Genomic DNA, 19,065 nt, shown 5'->3' with positions numbered 1-19,065 from the left:
TGCATTTGGTTCAAAACAGAACATTTTTTTTTTCTCTCCATATCAATCTCATTTCAAATTTTGTTCTATTCATGAGTTTGCTTCTTTTTTTTTTTTTTACACCAAAACCTTATAGAACAGACCCCTTTAATTTCATTTAAAACTTTTAAATGTTTGGACAAAAAGGGAAAGAGAAAAAAAATATATCACCTCTATAAAAAATAAAAATAAAAAAGTGATTGTTAAAAAATAATGAACATAATCTTTTTTTTCCTGCCAACAAAGATAATCTTCATTATATCAATAGCTATTTTTAAAAGTTTGTTTTAAAAATAAAATCTCATATAATCATTTTTTTTCCTAAAATCATATAAAATTTTAATTTTGAAAGGCTTATTAACAGAGGTGCATCACCCAAAAATACCCCAAGTTCCTAAACGCTCTCTTGATAACTTTCAAACGGCAAAAGAAAAAAGTTACTGAGATGAAGCAAGAAGCAAGATGGGAAAAAGGGAGCAGAGTGCAGCAACAAGAGGAACCGAGCATTCAACATGACAATGATGCAGAAGGCTAAATCATGAAGCACAAAAACATGAAAATGATTTAAGTTATGTAAAGCACATGTAGACTTTAGTAGCCTATTCAAAGCACAAAAGTATGAGTTATTTTATTTTCATTGAGAGGTTATTGTAGCTAGGTTTTTTTTTTCAAATACTTCATGTCATTGTATTCTATTTACTTATTTTTATAGTTCTCTTTTTTTTTTTCCTTTAAAATTTAAGTTGTATTTTTTAAGATTTTTTTTAATTATTTATCATAATAAAAAGTAAATCATGATCATTATCAACAATAAATTGTATTAATTTTTAATCTCCACGGGGGAAGTAAACTCTAGTTTGCATTAAAAATTAACTGATAAAAATCCTTCTCTAATATGTGTGGCTAATAAAGATAGTTTCAAAAAATTATAAATTTGAATGACGAAGCTAGTTGAAATCTTCTATTTATAACCAAAACAAACCATTTGACCAACTCATATATTTAAGGAGCAAAGGGAGTAATGAATTCATTTGAATTTTACAAAAAAAAAAAAAATCCTCCGTAATATGTTCTATATTTCATTCCTCAAGCTTATTCCTATTATAAATTAACTGATAAAGTTTGCAGATTATGCATATGATGTGGTTCTGCAAACATCAGTAACAATCTGAACACAAAGGAGAAAAAGCATCTACAGAAAAATCAAGTTTGAGATCCATCAATTCTTTGATCAGGAAGCGTATGTCAGTTCACCAAGGCCTGCATCTCTGGTAGCATCCTTTTTACAGTTCCAACTTTAGTGTTTGAAGTATTGGAACCAGAGATGAACTTGAAGACTTCCCATGGCCAACATATACGTCTCCATTTACGGCTACTTCGCTCCTTTTTCTCTGCTTCTTCTATGTGCCTGGTCAGTTCCTCAATGCGATGCCGGAGTTCGATGGCTCTGTTGTCCGCTAGCTGCAAGGATCTCTCCGCTGCTGCCTGTGCAGCAATTGCAGTGCTTGCAAGTTCTTCTTTTAGCCTTAATTTTCCATTTGATATGTCCAAGGCTGCCTTGGTTCTCTGTAGTTCTTGTTTCAGCGCATCCACCTTGTCGATTGACAAATGCAAGGAGTAATATGATATGGAATTAATTTGGCAGACAATACACCCTAATTATTCTTTTGGGAGTGGAACACACACTGATTACTGAGGAAAGAACATCACATTGAGAATGATCTTCCCAAATTTTACACTCTACTAGTTTAGAGATAAATAGTAGTAGTAGTAGTCGTCATCATCGTAATCATCCAATCATATTGTCCAGCTTAAGCTCTTGCTTCTTGAAATGAACTGACTTTGATTCTTGACATGTTCTTGATGGAACAATCAGAAGTTTGATTATTGTCAGCTTTCATTACCTCAAGTGAAAACAAATTTCTGCATATCTTGCATTGGACCAGTATGTTTTGTAGATGACTTAAAGCCTTTTGGAAAAGATCATAAATGATTTTCATAAACAGACCAATATTATGAAAAATTTATGATAAATCAACAGAACTAAAAACATGCCACTCCACTGGACGGACTCCATCAATAGGGAAGAGTAGAGAAACTCAATATCAACCGAAGTTCAGAATTCATATAGAAAGGGAAAGAAAAAACCTTTACCACTCTGTCACGCTCTTCAATCTCATTTTTTCCAGCTTCAACTTCCAACTCACATGCGTTCTTCCATCTGCCAACTTCTTCCTCAGTTTCCTTAATTTCCGTTAAAAGCTCCTCTACCTTTCAGACAAAAGTATAAAGCTAGTGAGAATGAGAGCTTTAATGGGGAATGATTATCCCATTTCTTGATCAAATATGTCATTACATTTTGAGCCAAAACCCCCTCTCTATCTTCTAACTCCTTAATGTAGAGTTTGTTTTCTGCAATTTCTTTGGCTTGTTTCTCTGTGAGACACTGGAGTCGCTCTGTGTCTGACCTGACGTAAGATTGATAATAAATAGTCCAAAACCCAAGAAATATGACATACCAACCAGCTGGAGCAGCATGGTATTTCTGAGACTAACGACAGACTAAGCTCATATATAAACACCAAATGTGTAGAATTTTTACTTCATGACGTCTATTATGATTCATATTGTTTTGAAATGGAAGCAGTTAAATATGTAATTTAAATAACATGATATATGAAAATAAAAAGGAAAAACAAATTTCATGTGGTAAACAAGGAACAATCAGAAAATGAATGAACCCTATGATCACAAGATTCCAACACTCCCTCTTAAGGCAGGCACAGCTTCTTGGAGCTAACATTGCCAAACTTCTTTATTGTTAAAATAGAGAGAAAAAATTGCTTGAATTTTGTTTAGTCCTATCAGAGTCAAGGAAGCTTTGGCTTGTTTTCATAACTCTCTTCGGTGCAATATACGGCATCATCAGCAAAAAACCATATCACTATGATGATTTAAAATGGTTAGGGTGGTAAAATACCTAGATTCCTCCAAAGATTTCCTCAATTGAGTGATTTCAAGACGTAGATTCTTCATTATCCTTTCAACTGTTGAAGCCTTGAAAAATAATCATAAATGTCAGAACAGGCAAAGCCTTTTGCAAGAACATAGTAAGCCATGAGTTACTACTATCATCTATTGCAAGTGGCAACCCCTGTTCTTGTAAACAAACAGAAATGCGCTGTATGAGAAAAGCAAGCTATATCCCTGCTCATAGGGAGGAACAATGATCTACAGAAAATTATGAGCTGCATGTCAAAGATAAAGGGGACAGAAATTTTGGTTCTTTTAAATGTCACAAGCTACAAATTGTGGTAAAGAATGTGACATCTTCATGTTCTTAAATAGCATTGATTCTAGTTCAATCTAGCAACAATACTTCTAATATTAAATACACTTTTAGTTCTGAAAATATTAAAATAATCTCAATTTATTCTTCCAAAGTGCCTGTCTATCAATTTCATTCTTCTATAATCTCCCCCTGTCAATTTACACCCTCTGCTTAGTATTAAATTGACTTGAACTGGCCTAACAGCATACTATACTACCACAAAATTGATAAGTGGCCATGTTTAGTGTCCAAGAAATCTAAAGTTGGAGAACTGTGCTCAACAAATTAATGGACTTATTGCTGAGTTTCTGAAAACTTAGCATGGCCATTTCATCATATAAGGACCGCATAAGTATTTTATTAAGCCAAGCCAACAACTCAGTTATATTCACGTCAGTTTGACACAACGGGGGATTAAACTAACAGGGAAAAAATTAATGGATGACTAAATTCAGATACTTACACTGTAGATGACCAAATTTAGAATTGCGAAATCATTCTCTATGCTATACATAAACTGAAGCCATAATTTAAGTATTGGTGTAACTAGTTCAATTGTTGGTTCTATTTTTGTTCCTTTTGTCCAAAGCTATAAGGAAAAGATCATACAATTAACTGTAGTGAAAGTGAAAAAAAGATGAAGGCTATATAAATAAGTCAATCACAGGGAAATAAAGATATCAGTAACTTACCAGACTAACGATCTCCTCTTCACACTCACTACTGTCAGACTTAGTCCCAGTGTTCATCCCAGTACTCTTAGTCCCCGTGTTAACCCCAGTATTCTCTGTAGTTGGCTCATTAGTATTAGCCCCCATCATGAATCCAAAACCAACTTTCTGCAATCCAAATGGTAATAGGGGTACCCTTCCCTTCAACTTCTTTTCAACTGATTCTTTTTCCAATATGGCGATCCTTAGCAACTTATTGACATCCCTATTCTCCTCTGTCAAACTGATCAGACTATTCTCCAGTTCTCTTTTCTCCTTCTTTTTTGAGTCTTTATACCTGTCAATCCTTGTTTCCACCCCAGTTGCAAGCCTTGACACCATCCTCACCTCTTCCAATAATGCCCTTGCCTCCTCTCCTGGTCCAGATTTCACACAAATACCCTCGTCTTCTTTAACAGAAATTTCGTCATTTTCTTCCTCTAAACCCTCTAATACTCTAGATAAACAATCCCTTGTTGAACTGAGAGATTCTAAACTCTCTACCATCAACGAATTTATGCCTTCCCTCTCACTCTCCAATTTCTGGACTCGCTCTTTGAAATCTTCCAATTCTTTCTTGAGCCCTTCTTTCTCTCCCATTTCCACATCAAGCTTCTTCGATAACTCCTCCTCCTTTTCTCTCAAATTTGTTTCAAGACAACTAACCTGATCCCGAAACGAGTCTCTTTCCCTGATAGTTTGCGCCATTTCTCGGCTTAAACGTGCGTTATGATCCGCGCACTCATCCATCCGCTGCTGGAGGAGAGCAAGATTTTCTTCGGCTTCTGCATGCTTTAATTGAAGGCTTCCATAAACATGACGAAGAGTCTCGAGGTCGGAACGAAGACCATTGCGGGAAATTTCAGCACTGTCTGCTGAAGAGCGAATGTTGATTGGGGAGGATCCTGGTGAAGAAGTGGTAGCAGAAGAGGGTTCTACCATGTTCCGTGGAACAACGGATGAATCAGGGTGTTCATAAACAGAGGGGGAGAGAGAAGTAGAGGATTTGAAAAGGAGGTGAGTTAATTTCAAACCTACCAGTCAAAGGGGAGGGAGCAACTAACGTACTCATAATGTGCAAAACAGGATCGCGTGTTAGTTTTTCGAAGTTTGGGGGGCTAAGAGCCTAGGACACGTAATTATTGGGGGCTTAGCCATATTGCATCTTGAGACTTTAAAATTTAAAATATGAATGTCACTGGAATCTTATTTTATTTTTTTTAATTAAGCTTTTGTAATTTTTTATTTATTCCTTATAATTCTTCCAATTTCAAGTATTCATCAATATAACCATAATGTGTTAATTTGCAAGAAATATAATGTTAGTTGGTTAGTGGCTGATAATGCGACTCCTACTTCGCATGTACATGAATTTGTCACATAAATCTAAATAAAACCAAAATCAAATTGATTATAAATTATATATAAATTTAAAGAGACTGTTATGAGCATAATAATTTTAGGATAAATTGTTATAAAATCTCAAGAAAAAAAATAATTATTAAAAGTTTTAATAACAATAGAGTAGTATGTATGACAAGTTTTAAATAAAAAATTAAACCTCAACTTCTTACTTGCTACTGAAATTTTTTGGTTGTTATTTTTTTCTTGGGATGTTATAATAATTCTCCCTAATTTTTTATGTTGACAATAAATAAACTTTATTATATCATGTTATTCTTAAAACCCTTTTTTCATTTTGCAATTTCTTAAAACTTAAATATCACCCATTACTTTTTTTTTTCTCCCAACAAAGCATAATCTTTATTAATAAAGGAAAGACTGTACATCAGTTTGAAAGGGAATGCATATCACCCATTACCTAATTAGCATCTACATCAGCCATAATCAATTGATTATGAGCATAGAAACTGATATCTCTAATTGAACAAATTATAAGGACTCAATTAAAAAGAATTTTCCAATAATAAATATTAACAGCATAAAATCTCATTTTTTTTATTTATCATATTTATTATTTTTCTCAAAATTCTTATAATCAGATGTATAAATTATGTTAACATTGAGCAATACTTCAATGTAAATTATTAAGAAAATATTTTAGAAACCCCCCATATAATTGTTTTTACAGACAACTATATTACCTACGTATCTTAATCGGAATAAATTAATGGCTAAATTATATAAAATTTTCTTAAATGTTAGGTATGTTATATATAACACTCAACATTTTAAAGTTCAAATTTAACCTCCCTATTATTATATTTTTTTACCATGAGTCCTTTACCATTAACTTATCATTGTCTTTTTAACAAAATTTGCCCCGATCATATTGATATAAGACACATGGCACCTATGTACACTACAAGAAAACATGATATTAGTGACATAATTTAGTAATAGAATCTAGTAACAGAAAATTTTTGTCACTAAATTAGTGAAAGATTAGTGACGAAATCTTATTCTGTTACCAAATTCTGTCACAAGTCTGTCACTAATTTTGTTTTAAATTATTAGTGACGGAAAAATTCCGTCACTAATTTCCGTCACCAATCCGTCACTAACTATCATTCTATGAAGGAAATTAGTGACGAAATTTTTCTGTCACTAATTTCTGTCATAATTCTGCCACTAATCCATCACACAAAAATATAATATAAATATATAGCAATTATTTTTTAAACTTGTTATTAAAATAAAAATATAATATATCATAATTTTTAAATAATATATTATATAAAAATTAAAAATAAAAATATTATAAAAGAAAATAAAAATAAAAATATATAATATACTTATTATTTTGTTAATATTTGAATAAAAATATAAATTATTAGAAATTTTTCACTAAAATATAAAAATTAAATTCAAAAAAATAATAATATATTAAATTATATAATATATATTAAATTATGTACATAATATTTATTATATATATTTGTATTTGTTATTAGAAATATTACATATATATTTATTTTTATAAAAGAATTTCACAGGTGCTTCTCAACTCAACTGGCAAAGGCTTTAGTAAACACGTAGGAGGTCTCAAGTTCGAACCAACACTTCTTCACAAATTGGTCAATTTGTGACGTGGCGATAATGTGGACAAGGTGATGACATGGCCGCTCATAATGATGGACATGTGGCAATGACATGGACAAGGCGATGATGTGGTAGCTCCTAATGATGGACACGTGGTGATGACGTGCACGCTATGATGATGTGGCTATATGGGAGAGAGGAAGAGTTGAGGTGGCATCCAATTATGGACACGTGGCGATGACATGAATGAAGAGATGATGTGGGAACATGGGAGAGAGAGGAGTTGGTCAGGTGGTAGCCATTGATAACGTGGTGGCTCATAGTGATAGACACATGGCGATGATGTGGTGTTTTAAATTTATAAAATAAAAAATTTAGTGATGAATTAGTGACGGAAATTTCCGTCACCAATTTGTGACAGAATTTTTGGTCACAAATCTATCATTATTTTGTGACAGAATTTTTATAGCATATCCGTCACTAATTAGCGACGGATTAGTGATGAAAATTTTCTGTCACTAATTTCCGTTGCTAATCTGTCAGTTAGTGATAGAATTTTTATCTCCCACTAAGCCGGGAAATTAAAAAATGATAATCAATCTGAAAATCTAGGAAGAGGGATAGGGATCAACAAGTTATTGAAAATTGAATTCTGTCACTAATTATTTAGTAACGGTGGAATTAGTGACGGAAAAAATTTCGTCTCTAATTTTGTCGCTAACTGAATTCTATCACTAATACGTTGCTAATCCGTTGCTAATTTTGATTAGTGACGGAAATTCCGTCACTAATTTGATTTTTTTTGTAATGGTAATGCAAGTCTAATGATTTTATAAAACCCCCTAAATCTTAGGCCAATCACATATAACCTCCTAACATTTCAATATCTAAATTTAACATCTTCATGGTTTTACTTTTTAACAAGAAACCTCCTACCATTACTCTTTTTTTTATCCAATGCCTATCAAAACAAGTTCATCACTTTCATATAATCAGACTTTTTGCAATCTTAGTGTTTAAAAACCGTAGTAAATTTATTAAGCCTTGACTATCACTTATCAATTAAAATAGCTTTTTTGTATGACCAAAAAATATATATATAAGAATGATCTTTAAAAATTTGCATTATTAAGAAACATAAAACTACCTTCAATCCTTAATATAATAGCTAGATGACTAAGTTGAGGATATTAAAAAAATTAGTTAAGTTGATTATTTGTCACAATTATATGTTACTTTTCCTAAAATATCATATTTAATTATGTGTATTAGATGACTAGAATTATCTCTTGATGAAAATTTCTTGCAATCAATAAGAATATTTTGGGATAAAATGGAAGACAGTGGATTGGAGTCTTATATTAAAGACTAAATTAAAACTAGTTTTTAGATTAAGTAGGAGAGGTAGTAATAAAAATTTTCAATTTTTGATTCAAGAAACATATGCATTGATATTAAAAGATAAATATGGACAAAAATTATTCTCTAATATTTAAACGTTCACATTGATTTTGATAAAAGGAAAAAAGGTTTACGTCGATAACAACATTTTTATGCTATCAATACTCAATTATTCCAAGAAAAACAATAAACACTTCACTATAAATAGTTTAAAAAAACATTGAATGACGCTAGATGGGGCACTTCATTCTTTTTTATGGTGAGGATAGTATTAGGAGGCTGGTTATCATGCATAAATAACAAAAGAAAGAGTTATTATACTATTTAGTATAAGTGTACATCAAATTATATTAAAATTTATAATTAAAGAAAAAACAAGTCTTTGTTCTTTTTGACTTGATGCAACACTTCTTTTTCTTCTTCTTCAATTCTATAATTAAAGAAAATACAAGTGTCTATACTATTTGATTTGATACAATTCTTCTTTCTTCCTCCTCCTCCTCTTCTATTATGAGGAGCCCTACAATCCTGGGCATTGTGACCCATTTTTTCGCAATTACCGCACTTCATGATCGCCCTCTTTTGAACTTATCTTTGTCTCTTTGATGTGTTTTCTTGCCTATCTAGAATTTCTTCCTTGCTTGGGTGCCGAACGCACTGTCTAACTGTTGGAGTATGCTGCTTGAAGATAAGTAAGGACTAGATTGCTAGGTGATAGGCTCTTTTGTTTCCTTTATCAAGTCACTGCTTATCGTTTGTAATCTAAAAAAAAAAAAAAAAGAATTTCTTCCTTGCTTTTTGGGCCTACCAAGTGGCCTATTATATTCTAGTAGTTGCAAGGGAACTACTGTAGACTATGGCCAGTGTTATTCACTTAGCATTAAATCATAAACTCTCTAGAAAGAATCTCTAGTATAATACATAGAAACATAATCTTCAAGCAGCCTTCTTATTTGATAAATTGCCGCAACAACATGTCCGCAAGGGATGGCAATTAAATCCCAAACCTTACATATAGATGTTATTGTCTTAAGATCTACCACCTCCCTTTTCCATGAACTCTCTGGATCAAATCTCCCATCACCTACTGTCATACCTTAAGTTTATACCAATTAACTTGCCTTGCGGAAGTATTTGGTATCACTTTTGAAGACTACAAGTTATGAAAAATCAAGTTTAAAAATTTTCTTTTTTGGATTACTATTCATTGTAACCCTAAAATGTAGCAAATTTTGAAAATTCATAACTAATTGTAAAAAAATTGTAATCGAGTGATTCCAAATTTATCGAAAGCTCTTTGGATAAAATTTTGAGAAAAAAATAGTTTTCTGGAATGATTGCTTTGAAATTCGAGCCCAATTTTCTTTGAAAAATTTACTGTTCATTTGGTCATTTTTGGATTTTGACCTTATCTTTGCCTAACTTTGAAAAGGCACAACTTTCTGCTCGGTTATCGGAATTGGGCAAACTACCTTGTATTTTAAAGAGAAAAATCAAATCTCTTTGCTTGCCAAATTTCATAACCTAACTCACTCGTTTACTCAAATGGTCATTGGTCAAACTTTAGTCCATTTTAGTTGACTTTTTACTATCATAACATACTCTCATTAGCTATACTAACTATTTCTAACATGCTTTGGACTATTCTAATCATGCTTGTATACTTCTAACCTTAATCATACTATTGGAAATTTAAAGCATGCTTATTATTATATTTTTCTAAAATAGAAAGGTTCAAGGTCATATAAAGTCATTATGACTTACCATCTCTTCAAGTAAGAGCCAACTCTCTTCCTTTGCCCTTGGATGTTGAAAGCCCTAGGGTTTGTTTAAATATTGGGGTAAGATTCTTGGTGAATTTTACTAACAATTGTATACATTATCAAGATCACACAATATATTGTAAATCAAGCCACGTGCATGCAGACTTTAACTTTATGTTCATGCTATGATCAGGACACATCATCATAAACATTCATGGCACTCAACATAGCATAAGCCAAGGCCTAAATTACATGGAGGCAACATCATATAATATAACATTCTCATTCACCTCATAGCATAACAAGTTAGTAAAACAGGTGGCCATAATCATACAAAGTAAAGTGATACTCTAATATAATGGATTGCAAAGCTACCTTGAATACTTTCCTTCCTCTTGAACTCTTTCCTCTTAACTAGATCTTTACCTTTTTGTTGTGTATAGCCTATTAGGTAACTAATGACACAATATTAAGTATTATTACAACTCCATAACTTAACATAACCTCATAAACCCCTTTTTCTTGATTTTTAGGGTTTATTTTTCTAGCTTTAATTCTTGAAATTTCTTGGGCCTTTCCTACATAATTTTTCATGTAGAATCCATTTATCATATTAGTTTTATGAAAATCCAATCCCTTCCCATTGAACTTGACTTGGTCGAACACTATGCATTTACGGTTTCAAAATTCTCATTTCAATTTTAATGCTTCCAACCTTACTTTCTTAGTACATACCTACACTAAATCATCATTTAAACTCATTGGCAGCATCGAATTGAATTGAAACAACTTCCCTCATGCATTTCTCAATTTGGCCGAACACTATATATAATCATAGGGAAAAGGATTTTCAACAAAACTAACATGTAATCACTTAATCCCTAACCTTTAACCATGCCTAATCTTAATCATACATAACCTAAACCCTTCCTATCCATTTTGATGAAATTTGGGCAGCACTTCCTCTCAGGAAAATGACTTTCCATCATCATCAAAATAGCATAAAACCAACATATAACTATTATAACTTGAAATAGAAGAGTTGTAGAAGCTTACCTTGCTTCCAAATGACTTCCTCTTACTAAAACTCTTCTCTTTCTCTCTCTAAATGAAATTTTGCAAGAGTTTCCCTACTTGAATGGCCTTGCATGAAATGAATATGTGGGGGGTATTTATAGGCTTCATATTTAATTCCACACATGCCCTTCTTGCATAAGACTTGATCTTGACCTTCCAATTTTTACCTCTTTCCAAATGTACAAATCCTAAGCTATGTGGTCTAATATGTTGACACTTGGATGGTGAGTCATTAGGACTTATGTCATCTCTTCTTATCCATTAAGATTAATTAGGCTTTAATCAAGGTTAACTCTCTTGATTCCTTGATTAACTTGGCTAATTACCCTTCTAGAAGCTTTTGATTTTTCAAAGATAGATAGTTGAATCCTAACCATCCAATGAACCATGTTTGCCATGTGTCAAGATCTTATGGAAGATGACTTAACCATAATCATCTTACTTAACCCTAATTAGATTTTAATCTAACTTGATTATTATTTTCTTTTTCTTTTCTTTTTCCTTTTCTTAGCCAATTTGGACATAACATGTGTCCTTAATATTCTATCAGAAATTTTACCACCCCGGTTATCCTGACAGTTCACTGAGTCTTAATATAATATTGGTTTATTTTATCTGATAGCTAAAAAATTCTAGTATCTTAGAATTCTTATATCAGATTACCATTAATTATATCTCGGTAAAGAAAACTTTTGTAATTAATTTCATAATTTTTATCCCCCTATAACTCTTTAAATTGTCGTTTCTGTAAAAAAAACAATCTACTGATATTAATTTATCTTTAAATTCAATTAAAGCAAACATCCTCATCATTTAGGGTTTGAAATAATTTTAAAAATCTCCATAATTCCTAAATAAATTTCCTTCAATTTTTCATAATTTTTTGAGATCTCTAGGTATTTTTAATAATTGATATTGACCAATTTTTTCTAATTTAACCAAAATATTAATAATTAAAAATAATTTTTTAATAAATTATTTTTAACTTGTATTTACTTCCTAGACCTCAAATACCATTCTACAGCATTAATTCTATTTTTCATGATTTATTAGAAATTTTTAGGATTTTTAGATACTAATTACGATAATGCCTTTTATAGACCAATCATTTCAAAAATGACAATTTGGTCCTTTTCCAGTTTTTACTTCAATTATTATGCTGTTTATCTATCTTTTCTCTCACCTGGCTTTGGTCAATCCTAATTCCTTCATTCACCATGTTAAAGATATCAGGGTGTGACATATTTCCTATTCTTGGATTAGAAATTTTTAGGATGTTACACCTACAATATAGCATATATAATTCCTAGAGTTATTCTTTGCTCTTTGAAGCTTATTAATGATTCTAGGACATATTTTATCCTCGGATTTCTCTATGTCCTCTCCCTTTGCAACCATCATTTCCATTAGCATCATTCTAATTATTTCACACATTGTGAATATTGACGTGTCCCTTGCAACCAATATAAAAGAGTGGAATGTCTCTGTAATGTTGTTTTTCACAATATCACACTTTGGTATTTGTTGAGAATGCATGCTTACTCCAAAGCTTAGGTCACACTTATCTAACCAATTAGTAGCATTAGGGTCGAGCTCCTTTAGATGTTTCATATAGTAGTTGAATTCTCACTTAGCTGTTTCCCTACATGCATTCCAGAGCCTATATTTCAGATTCTTTCCCATATATTTGAGCTTGAAATTGGTGTATAGATGTCTAACACATAACCATGCTTACATTCCATTACTTTGAGCACCTCTTGCAACCCCTGCAATTTAATCAAATACTAATTCAGTTCTTAATGTAAGGCCTAATTTGAAAGTAAGTATTAGTCATATATATATAAGACTTATTTCACATATTTATTAATTTTTTCCAAATTAACCCTATTGACATTCCCTCACAAAGTAACTAGGAGAGGGAGGGAGAGAATTAAGTAAGATGATTAGGGTGTTTTAGAAAATTTTTTATCATATTAACTAATTTAACTAACATTCTTAATCTATTCAAATTACTTAATTAGATCTTACATCAAAGACTAAAAGAGTATATAAATATTTAACAATAAATTATTATTATTATTTAAAATACAAAAAGACTATCTAACATCACGACTCACAGTTTTTCAATATTATTATTACTAAAAATATATTATTATGTTAAAATTAATCTAGAGTATTGAGTGTTACTAAAAAAGTATTTTAAATGCCGGATGCTACTTAACCAATTTTTAATATAAAATATATTTTATAATGTTTAATGCATGAAAAATTAATTGAGGATAGTGACTACTACTGAGAAAATACTTTAAAATAGAGAGGATGCTACTTAACCCATTTTTTAAATTGATAATTATTTTAGTTTTAATTTTTGCATATATTATACCATACTTAAAATGTTAATATGTGACGTTGTAGACATATGCGAGTGGGGTAGGCTTAGAGAATAGGGAAGAGCGGATTTGTAGCCTATGAAATAGGTGATAAGTAAAGTTGTCAAACTCACGAGTTTAAGTAAAGTCGTGGGGAGAATGTAAACTCAGATCGTAAACTCAAAAGAACTTATTTTTTTATTAAAAAATGACTATTCAAAATATATAATTAAATATTTCAAATTCAAAAAATATATAGCAATTTAGTTTAACTATATTTTAAATTTAAATCATCCAAATTAAATCCATTAGCATTCATAGTTCATCATACCCAACATAGAAATATGCATGAAATTATATTAATACGAGGTTACCAAATAAAATCAAATTCAAAAATGATAATTATAAATTTAATAAAGATCATTAAATGTTGGATTGCCATCATCTTCATTGTCTTCAAATTCTTTGCCTTCACCATTGTAATCTCCATTTGCCTCACCCATAACATCATTATCATTATAATTTTTCTTAATGTTATTAACATTCAAATCAGCATTTAGGTCAACATCAAATATTGGATTAGCAATATTCTCATTAATCTTATGATGTTGAGTAAACTTATCATCTTCTTCCTCCACACCCTTTTTGTCTATTCTTCCTTCAATAATCTATTCATTATGAGAATAAATATCATCAAAGTCATAATAAGAAGCTCTATTATCTTGCTTCCTTGTTAGCTTCAAATTGCACATGACAAATGCTAAGTTATTCATCTTCTTTTGATGCAATCGATTTCTACTTTTGGTATGAATCTAACAAAATAGAAAAAAATACTCATTATTATGCAAAACTTCAAGCAAAATTATATTGAAAATTTTACAAAAAAACTATATGTGCCTTACCATCTCAAAAGCACTCCAATTACATTCACATTCAGAAGAACTGCAACAAAAGCTAAGAATGCGAATTACAATTCTTTTAAGTTCTGGGCATTCATCTCCATAAGAATCTCACTATTCTGCCGGAGGTAGTTTTTTTTTCTCAATGCTTATGCAATTTCATGCCCAAACATACTTTTTTTATGATTATCGGGAAATTGATACTCAATTTTGTTGAGCTCATCTTTATCCTCTATCATTCTTGAGAAGCAATCATATAATCATTGTTTGATCATATAATTTGGTTTAAAATTAGTGTCATAATGAAAATGATGATTAAGATAGTATGCTGCTGCATGCAAAGGTCTGTGCAGCCATGCTTCCCACCTCTCATCAATTATATTCCATACACTACTACAAAAAAAAAACATTTAACGGCAGTTAAAATGAGCTTTTTCCGGCGGTTTTGAGAGCAACGTCTATGCCATCGACTTAAAATGTAGAGGATTTCACGGTAGTTTAAGAACTGCCGTAGTAAATGAATTTTCACGGCGGTTATTTATATAACAGCTGTGATTTTTTTTTTTTAGTCTACCTTTCACCTTATTGATCAGGGAACGGGAGAACAAAGCCTCAAAGGAAAGGGTCTGAAAATCAATTAACCAATACTCTCTCACTAGTTAAAAGCATCCTGATGGAGCAAACATAGATTCTTTCTCGCTGTAATAGCACCATTTAGGTTCACCTTCAGCCACAGATCGAAGCCACTGAGATTTAATAAAGATAAAATCAAAGACTCAAATCTGATAAAATCAAATACTCAAATATGATAAAATCAAATGCTCAGATCTAATAAAAATCAGATCTCTTCAAACCCAGATTAAACATCATATTTTTAACCAAAGAAAATAATCATATCAAACTACAAAAACTATGAAATCCACAAAAAGAATGAAGGTGAAAAACTCATAAATAAGAATGAAGAGGATGAGGCGATGGTGACGACAACAGCGATAGTGACAGTGATGGAAGAACATGATGGAGATGATAGAAGCAAAGGATAAATGTCGACAAAGGTAGGAGGAGGGAGAAAATTGAGTGAAAACGGTAATAGAGGACTATGAGCTCTAACTCTGAAAAGTGAAAACTATCATGCGATGGATTTTAAGATTCTGATAGACTTTTTACGGAGGTTATTTAAAAAATCATCGTTAAAAGTATTTTTTTACAGTGGTTATTTAAAAAACCATCGTAAAAAATACTTTTAACAGCGGTTATTTAAATAATCTAAATAATCACCTTTAAAAGTATGCTTATAATTACATAAATGCCATCTTCATATTTTTTATAGTGTTTTTTCTAATAATCGCTGTAAATTAGCATCGTAAAAGCTCTTTTTTGTAGTAGTGATATAAGCTCATAACTATGACAATCAATAAATAAAAAGGGTCATTCAACAAAACTGAAAAAGTAATCAAGATATAAAAAGCATAAAAATTACATTAATAAAATTAAACATAATTTAATTTAATACTTACTTCTTTTTAACATTATTAAAATTTTGTTTGATCCTTTCCTTTGCACTTTCCATTGCCTCATATATGAATCTCATAGCTGGCTTCTCTTCTGAATCCACTAAGCAAAGAATTTTAATAAGAGGAGCAGCAGCTTTTAGACATGTTACAATATTTTTCTACAAATTATTGTTAATAGCACTTTCTGCCACTTCCTTTCCATCTCGAGTGGATGGATATTTGATATTCTTCCACTCTTGAGAATTAAACAAATTTATCCGTGGTACTCTATGTGCATGAAGACGTGACAAAGTCAGATATGCAGTGGCAAATCGAGTTGCAGCAGGCCTAACTAAATCCTTTTCTTTTGTGTATTTTCTCAAAAGGTTAATGAGTATTGATCTTGTATAAATATATGTAGTGATTCTTCTACCCTTGCTAATGGTTTGTTTGTGCAACACAATTTTTTTTTCAAAGTCCTCGCACATTAAGTCAATACAATGGGCTACACACGGAGTCCAATACAAATGTTTCGTTTTTTCAATCAACTTTTGCCCAGTTGCTTTACAATTTGCAGGATTGTTAGTTACTATTTGAACCACATTTTGCTCTCCTACTTTATCCACAACTTCATCAAGCATCTCAAATACTTTGTCAGTAGTTTTAAAAATTTCAAAGTATCTAGCGAATACAAAAATATTGTCCTTTTCGGATTATTCACTAAAAAATTGCAAATTGAGCACCTTTTTTTGTCAATCCACCTATCAGACATCATGGAACAACCTGTTGTAGTCTATTCACTCTCAAAGAGATCAAGCATGATTTGTGTATTTTTTACTTCTAGGTTTAAGTATTTTTCGCTAATCTCATGATAAGAAGGAGGCTTAAATCCTTGATCAAATCTTCCTATGACTTCGCACATCTTTATAAACTCAAGATTTTTTAGACAATTAAAAGGAATGGCACCTGTATAAAAAAATCAAGCTACTTGTTGACAAGCTTCTTCCCTCATGTCTTTCTTAAACATTTGATAAATAGTTGATTGGGAGGTGCTTGCCCTTTTGCTATTATTTTTTGAATTTCTCAAGAAATTCATGAGCACTTTCTCTGACTCTTGAGATTCAACTTGTGCTTGAGTCTCTTGATCTTTTTCTTTACTAACATCAACCCATTGTTTTTTTCTTTTAGATGAAGCACATTTAGCTTCACAAATATGTTGTAGTATTGTAGTTTTCACTTCTTTAGGAACATTAACACAAGCCTCGACATCTATTTTAGTGTATGCTAGATGATGTTTGAACTGTAAATATCTCCATTGACAATTTTTTCACAATGGTTACACTTTACTTTTTTTTCTATTCTCATCAACATCCATCTTATGTTTCCATCCTATATTAGATCTATTACCCGAATAGTTTTTTCTTGCGGCAGTAAGTTTTTTCCCAGTATTTTCTCTTACAATTGAAGACATCTTCAATTTAATATATTACCTACTTAATAGTTAGTCAAAATAAATTATAAGATTAAAAAATAAACTATACATCAGATAATCATCAAAGTAACAATTAAGCAAAAAATTTTATGTAAAGTAAATAGCGAGTAAAGTGAAACCAAATTTATTTGTTTAATATGAGCTTATTTTTATTAAATATTAAATGAAACAATTAGAAAGAATTATTAAAATATAATAGTCCCAGAAATCCTATGCCTAGATGTTTGAGAGCAATAGAAGGATAGTACTATGAAAACATATAATATACTGAAAGTTGTTGAAAAGCAATAAAAAGTTGGAAAAAAAAAAAGATTCTTAACCTTACATCTTTTCACGCTACAGTAGTTAATAGGGAAAGAGAGAAGTTGGGTTCAACTTCACATGCTTTCAAAGTTTTACTTAGACAACTAGACCAAAAGATAAATAAATTGCTTGTCAAACATTCAAACACTCAACATTCTCTTGTTCTTTCTTTAGCCTTTAACTAACATAAAATATAATATTTTATTAAAAAAAATACATCACTTGAATAATTTTTACTCTCTCCTCAATCTCTTTTTCTCTTCTTCAAACTCTTTTTCCTCTCTTCTATCTCCTTCTTCTTCTTTCTTCTTTTGTCTCAGGTTTGGAGAAAAACAAGCAAGAGAGACGCAAAGCGAGTTGAGACAAAAAAATAAGAACTATTACAACTTACAGGTGCTATTTTTCTTGTTCTCCTCTTCTCCTTTCTTTCTCTTCTTCGAATGGTTACAACTAAAGAAGGAAAGCTTTGAACTTGAAAAAGATGTGGCGACACAAAGTCTATGGGCTCAAAATAGGGCATCCGAAAGTAATATTTATTTTCTCTTTTGACTTTATATTAGTTTTTCTTTTCAATCTTTTTTTTTTGAACGAGTTTTAGTATTTTACCACTCAAATCTTTGACTCACTTAACTCGGTTTTGAAATGGCAATTTTACCGAGTTTGACTGAGTTAGATCCCAGTTTAACCGAGTTTACACTCAATTTCAATGGCTAAAAACGTGAACTCAGTAAACTTAATGAGTGGACTTGTGAGTTTGACAACATTGGTGACAAGAGCAATTCGCCACCTTTTTTATTTAAAAATAGAAAATTTTGCTCCATATATATTTGATAGATTTAAAATAATAATATAATGCATTATTATATTTTAGGTAGCTCAAGAATTACTTAAAATAGATTGTATAATCATAATAGATAATAAATCAAATCCAATTTTGATGTGATCCACCCTTATTAAGAGTTTAATCCCAAATTTTGCCTCCGTGTGACTAATGGACTCCTTTTTCTTTGATTAGTGCACTAATTTCTCGTTTTGGAGATATCTGCTACAAAAACATATGCGTATTCTCCTGAGAAGTATTATTTTTCAAGCTTGTTGATTGAGCCAGCCCATTTAATCCCGATCACCTTCTGAAGTCTTTTTGCTAGCTCTCAAGTATAAATTTTCTATCACAAAGAGCCATTCTTTCATTACATGAAGCTGTGC

General features: G+C 31.1%; 1 protein-coding gene across 2 annotated transcripts; it reads right to left on the bottom strand.

Annotated features, from left to right (window-relative positions):
• Positions 1 to 1,019: 1,019 nt before the first annotated feature.
• On the bottom strand, positions 1,020 to 5,072 carry LOC114761057 (uncharacterized protein At3g49055). 2 transcript variants are annotated; one of them, XM_028950371.1, is made up of 5 exons: positions 4,042 to 5,072; positions 2,999 to 3,075; positions 2,375 to 2,486; positions 2,167 to 2,289; positions 1,020 to 1,611 (listed from the first exon to the last, which is right to left on the bottom strand). In XM_028950371.1, exons 1-5 carry the CDS (start codon positions 4,999 to 5,001, stop codon positions 1,264 to 1,266), a joined length of 1,620 nt encoding a protein of 539 aa, XP_028806204.1. In that variant the 5' UTR covers positions 5,002 to 5,072; the 3' UTR covers positions 1,020 to 1,263. The 2 variants fall into 2 exon arrangements, with proteins under 2 accessions (XP_028806204.1, XP_028806205.1); XM_028950372.1 differs by having other exon boundaries at positions 2,173 to 2,289.
• Positions 5,073 to 19,065: the final 13,993 nt, after the last annotated feature.

Source organism: Neltuma alba, unplaced genomic scaffold (genome assembly GCF_004799145.2).
Source record: "Neltuma alba isolate B1F8T4 unplaced genomic scaffold, ASM479914v2 tig00011067_pilon, whole genome shotgun sequence".
NCBI classification, from domain to species: domain Eukaryota; kingdom Viridiplantae; phylum Streptophyta; class Magnoliopsida; order Fabales; family Fabaceae; genus Neltuma; species Neltuma alba.
The sequence above is the reverse complement of the archived record's forward strand: the minus strand, read 5'-3'. Positions and strand labels throughout refer to the sequence as shown.

Bases quoted from the DNA above. Each gene is read 5' to 3' on its own strand.
- LOC114761057 (XM_028950371.1), bottom strand. From the start codon at position 5,001: ATGGTAGAACCCTCTTCTGCTACCACTTCTTCACCAGGATCCTCCCCA. The intron at 2,290-2,374 runs GTAATGACATAT...TTTGTCTGAAAG, and splicing joins AGGGGGTTTTGGCTCAAAAT to GTAGAGGAGCTTTTAACGGA. The intron at 1,612-2,166 runs GTTTTTTCTTTC...TCAATCGACAAG, and splicing joins AGCGTGACAGAGTGGTAAAG to GTGGATGCGCTGAAACAAGA.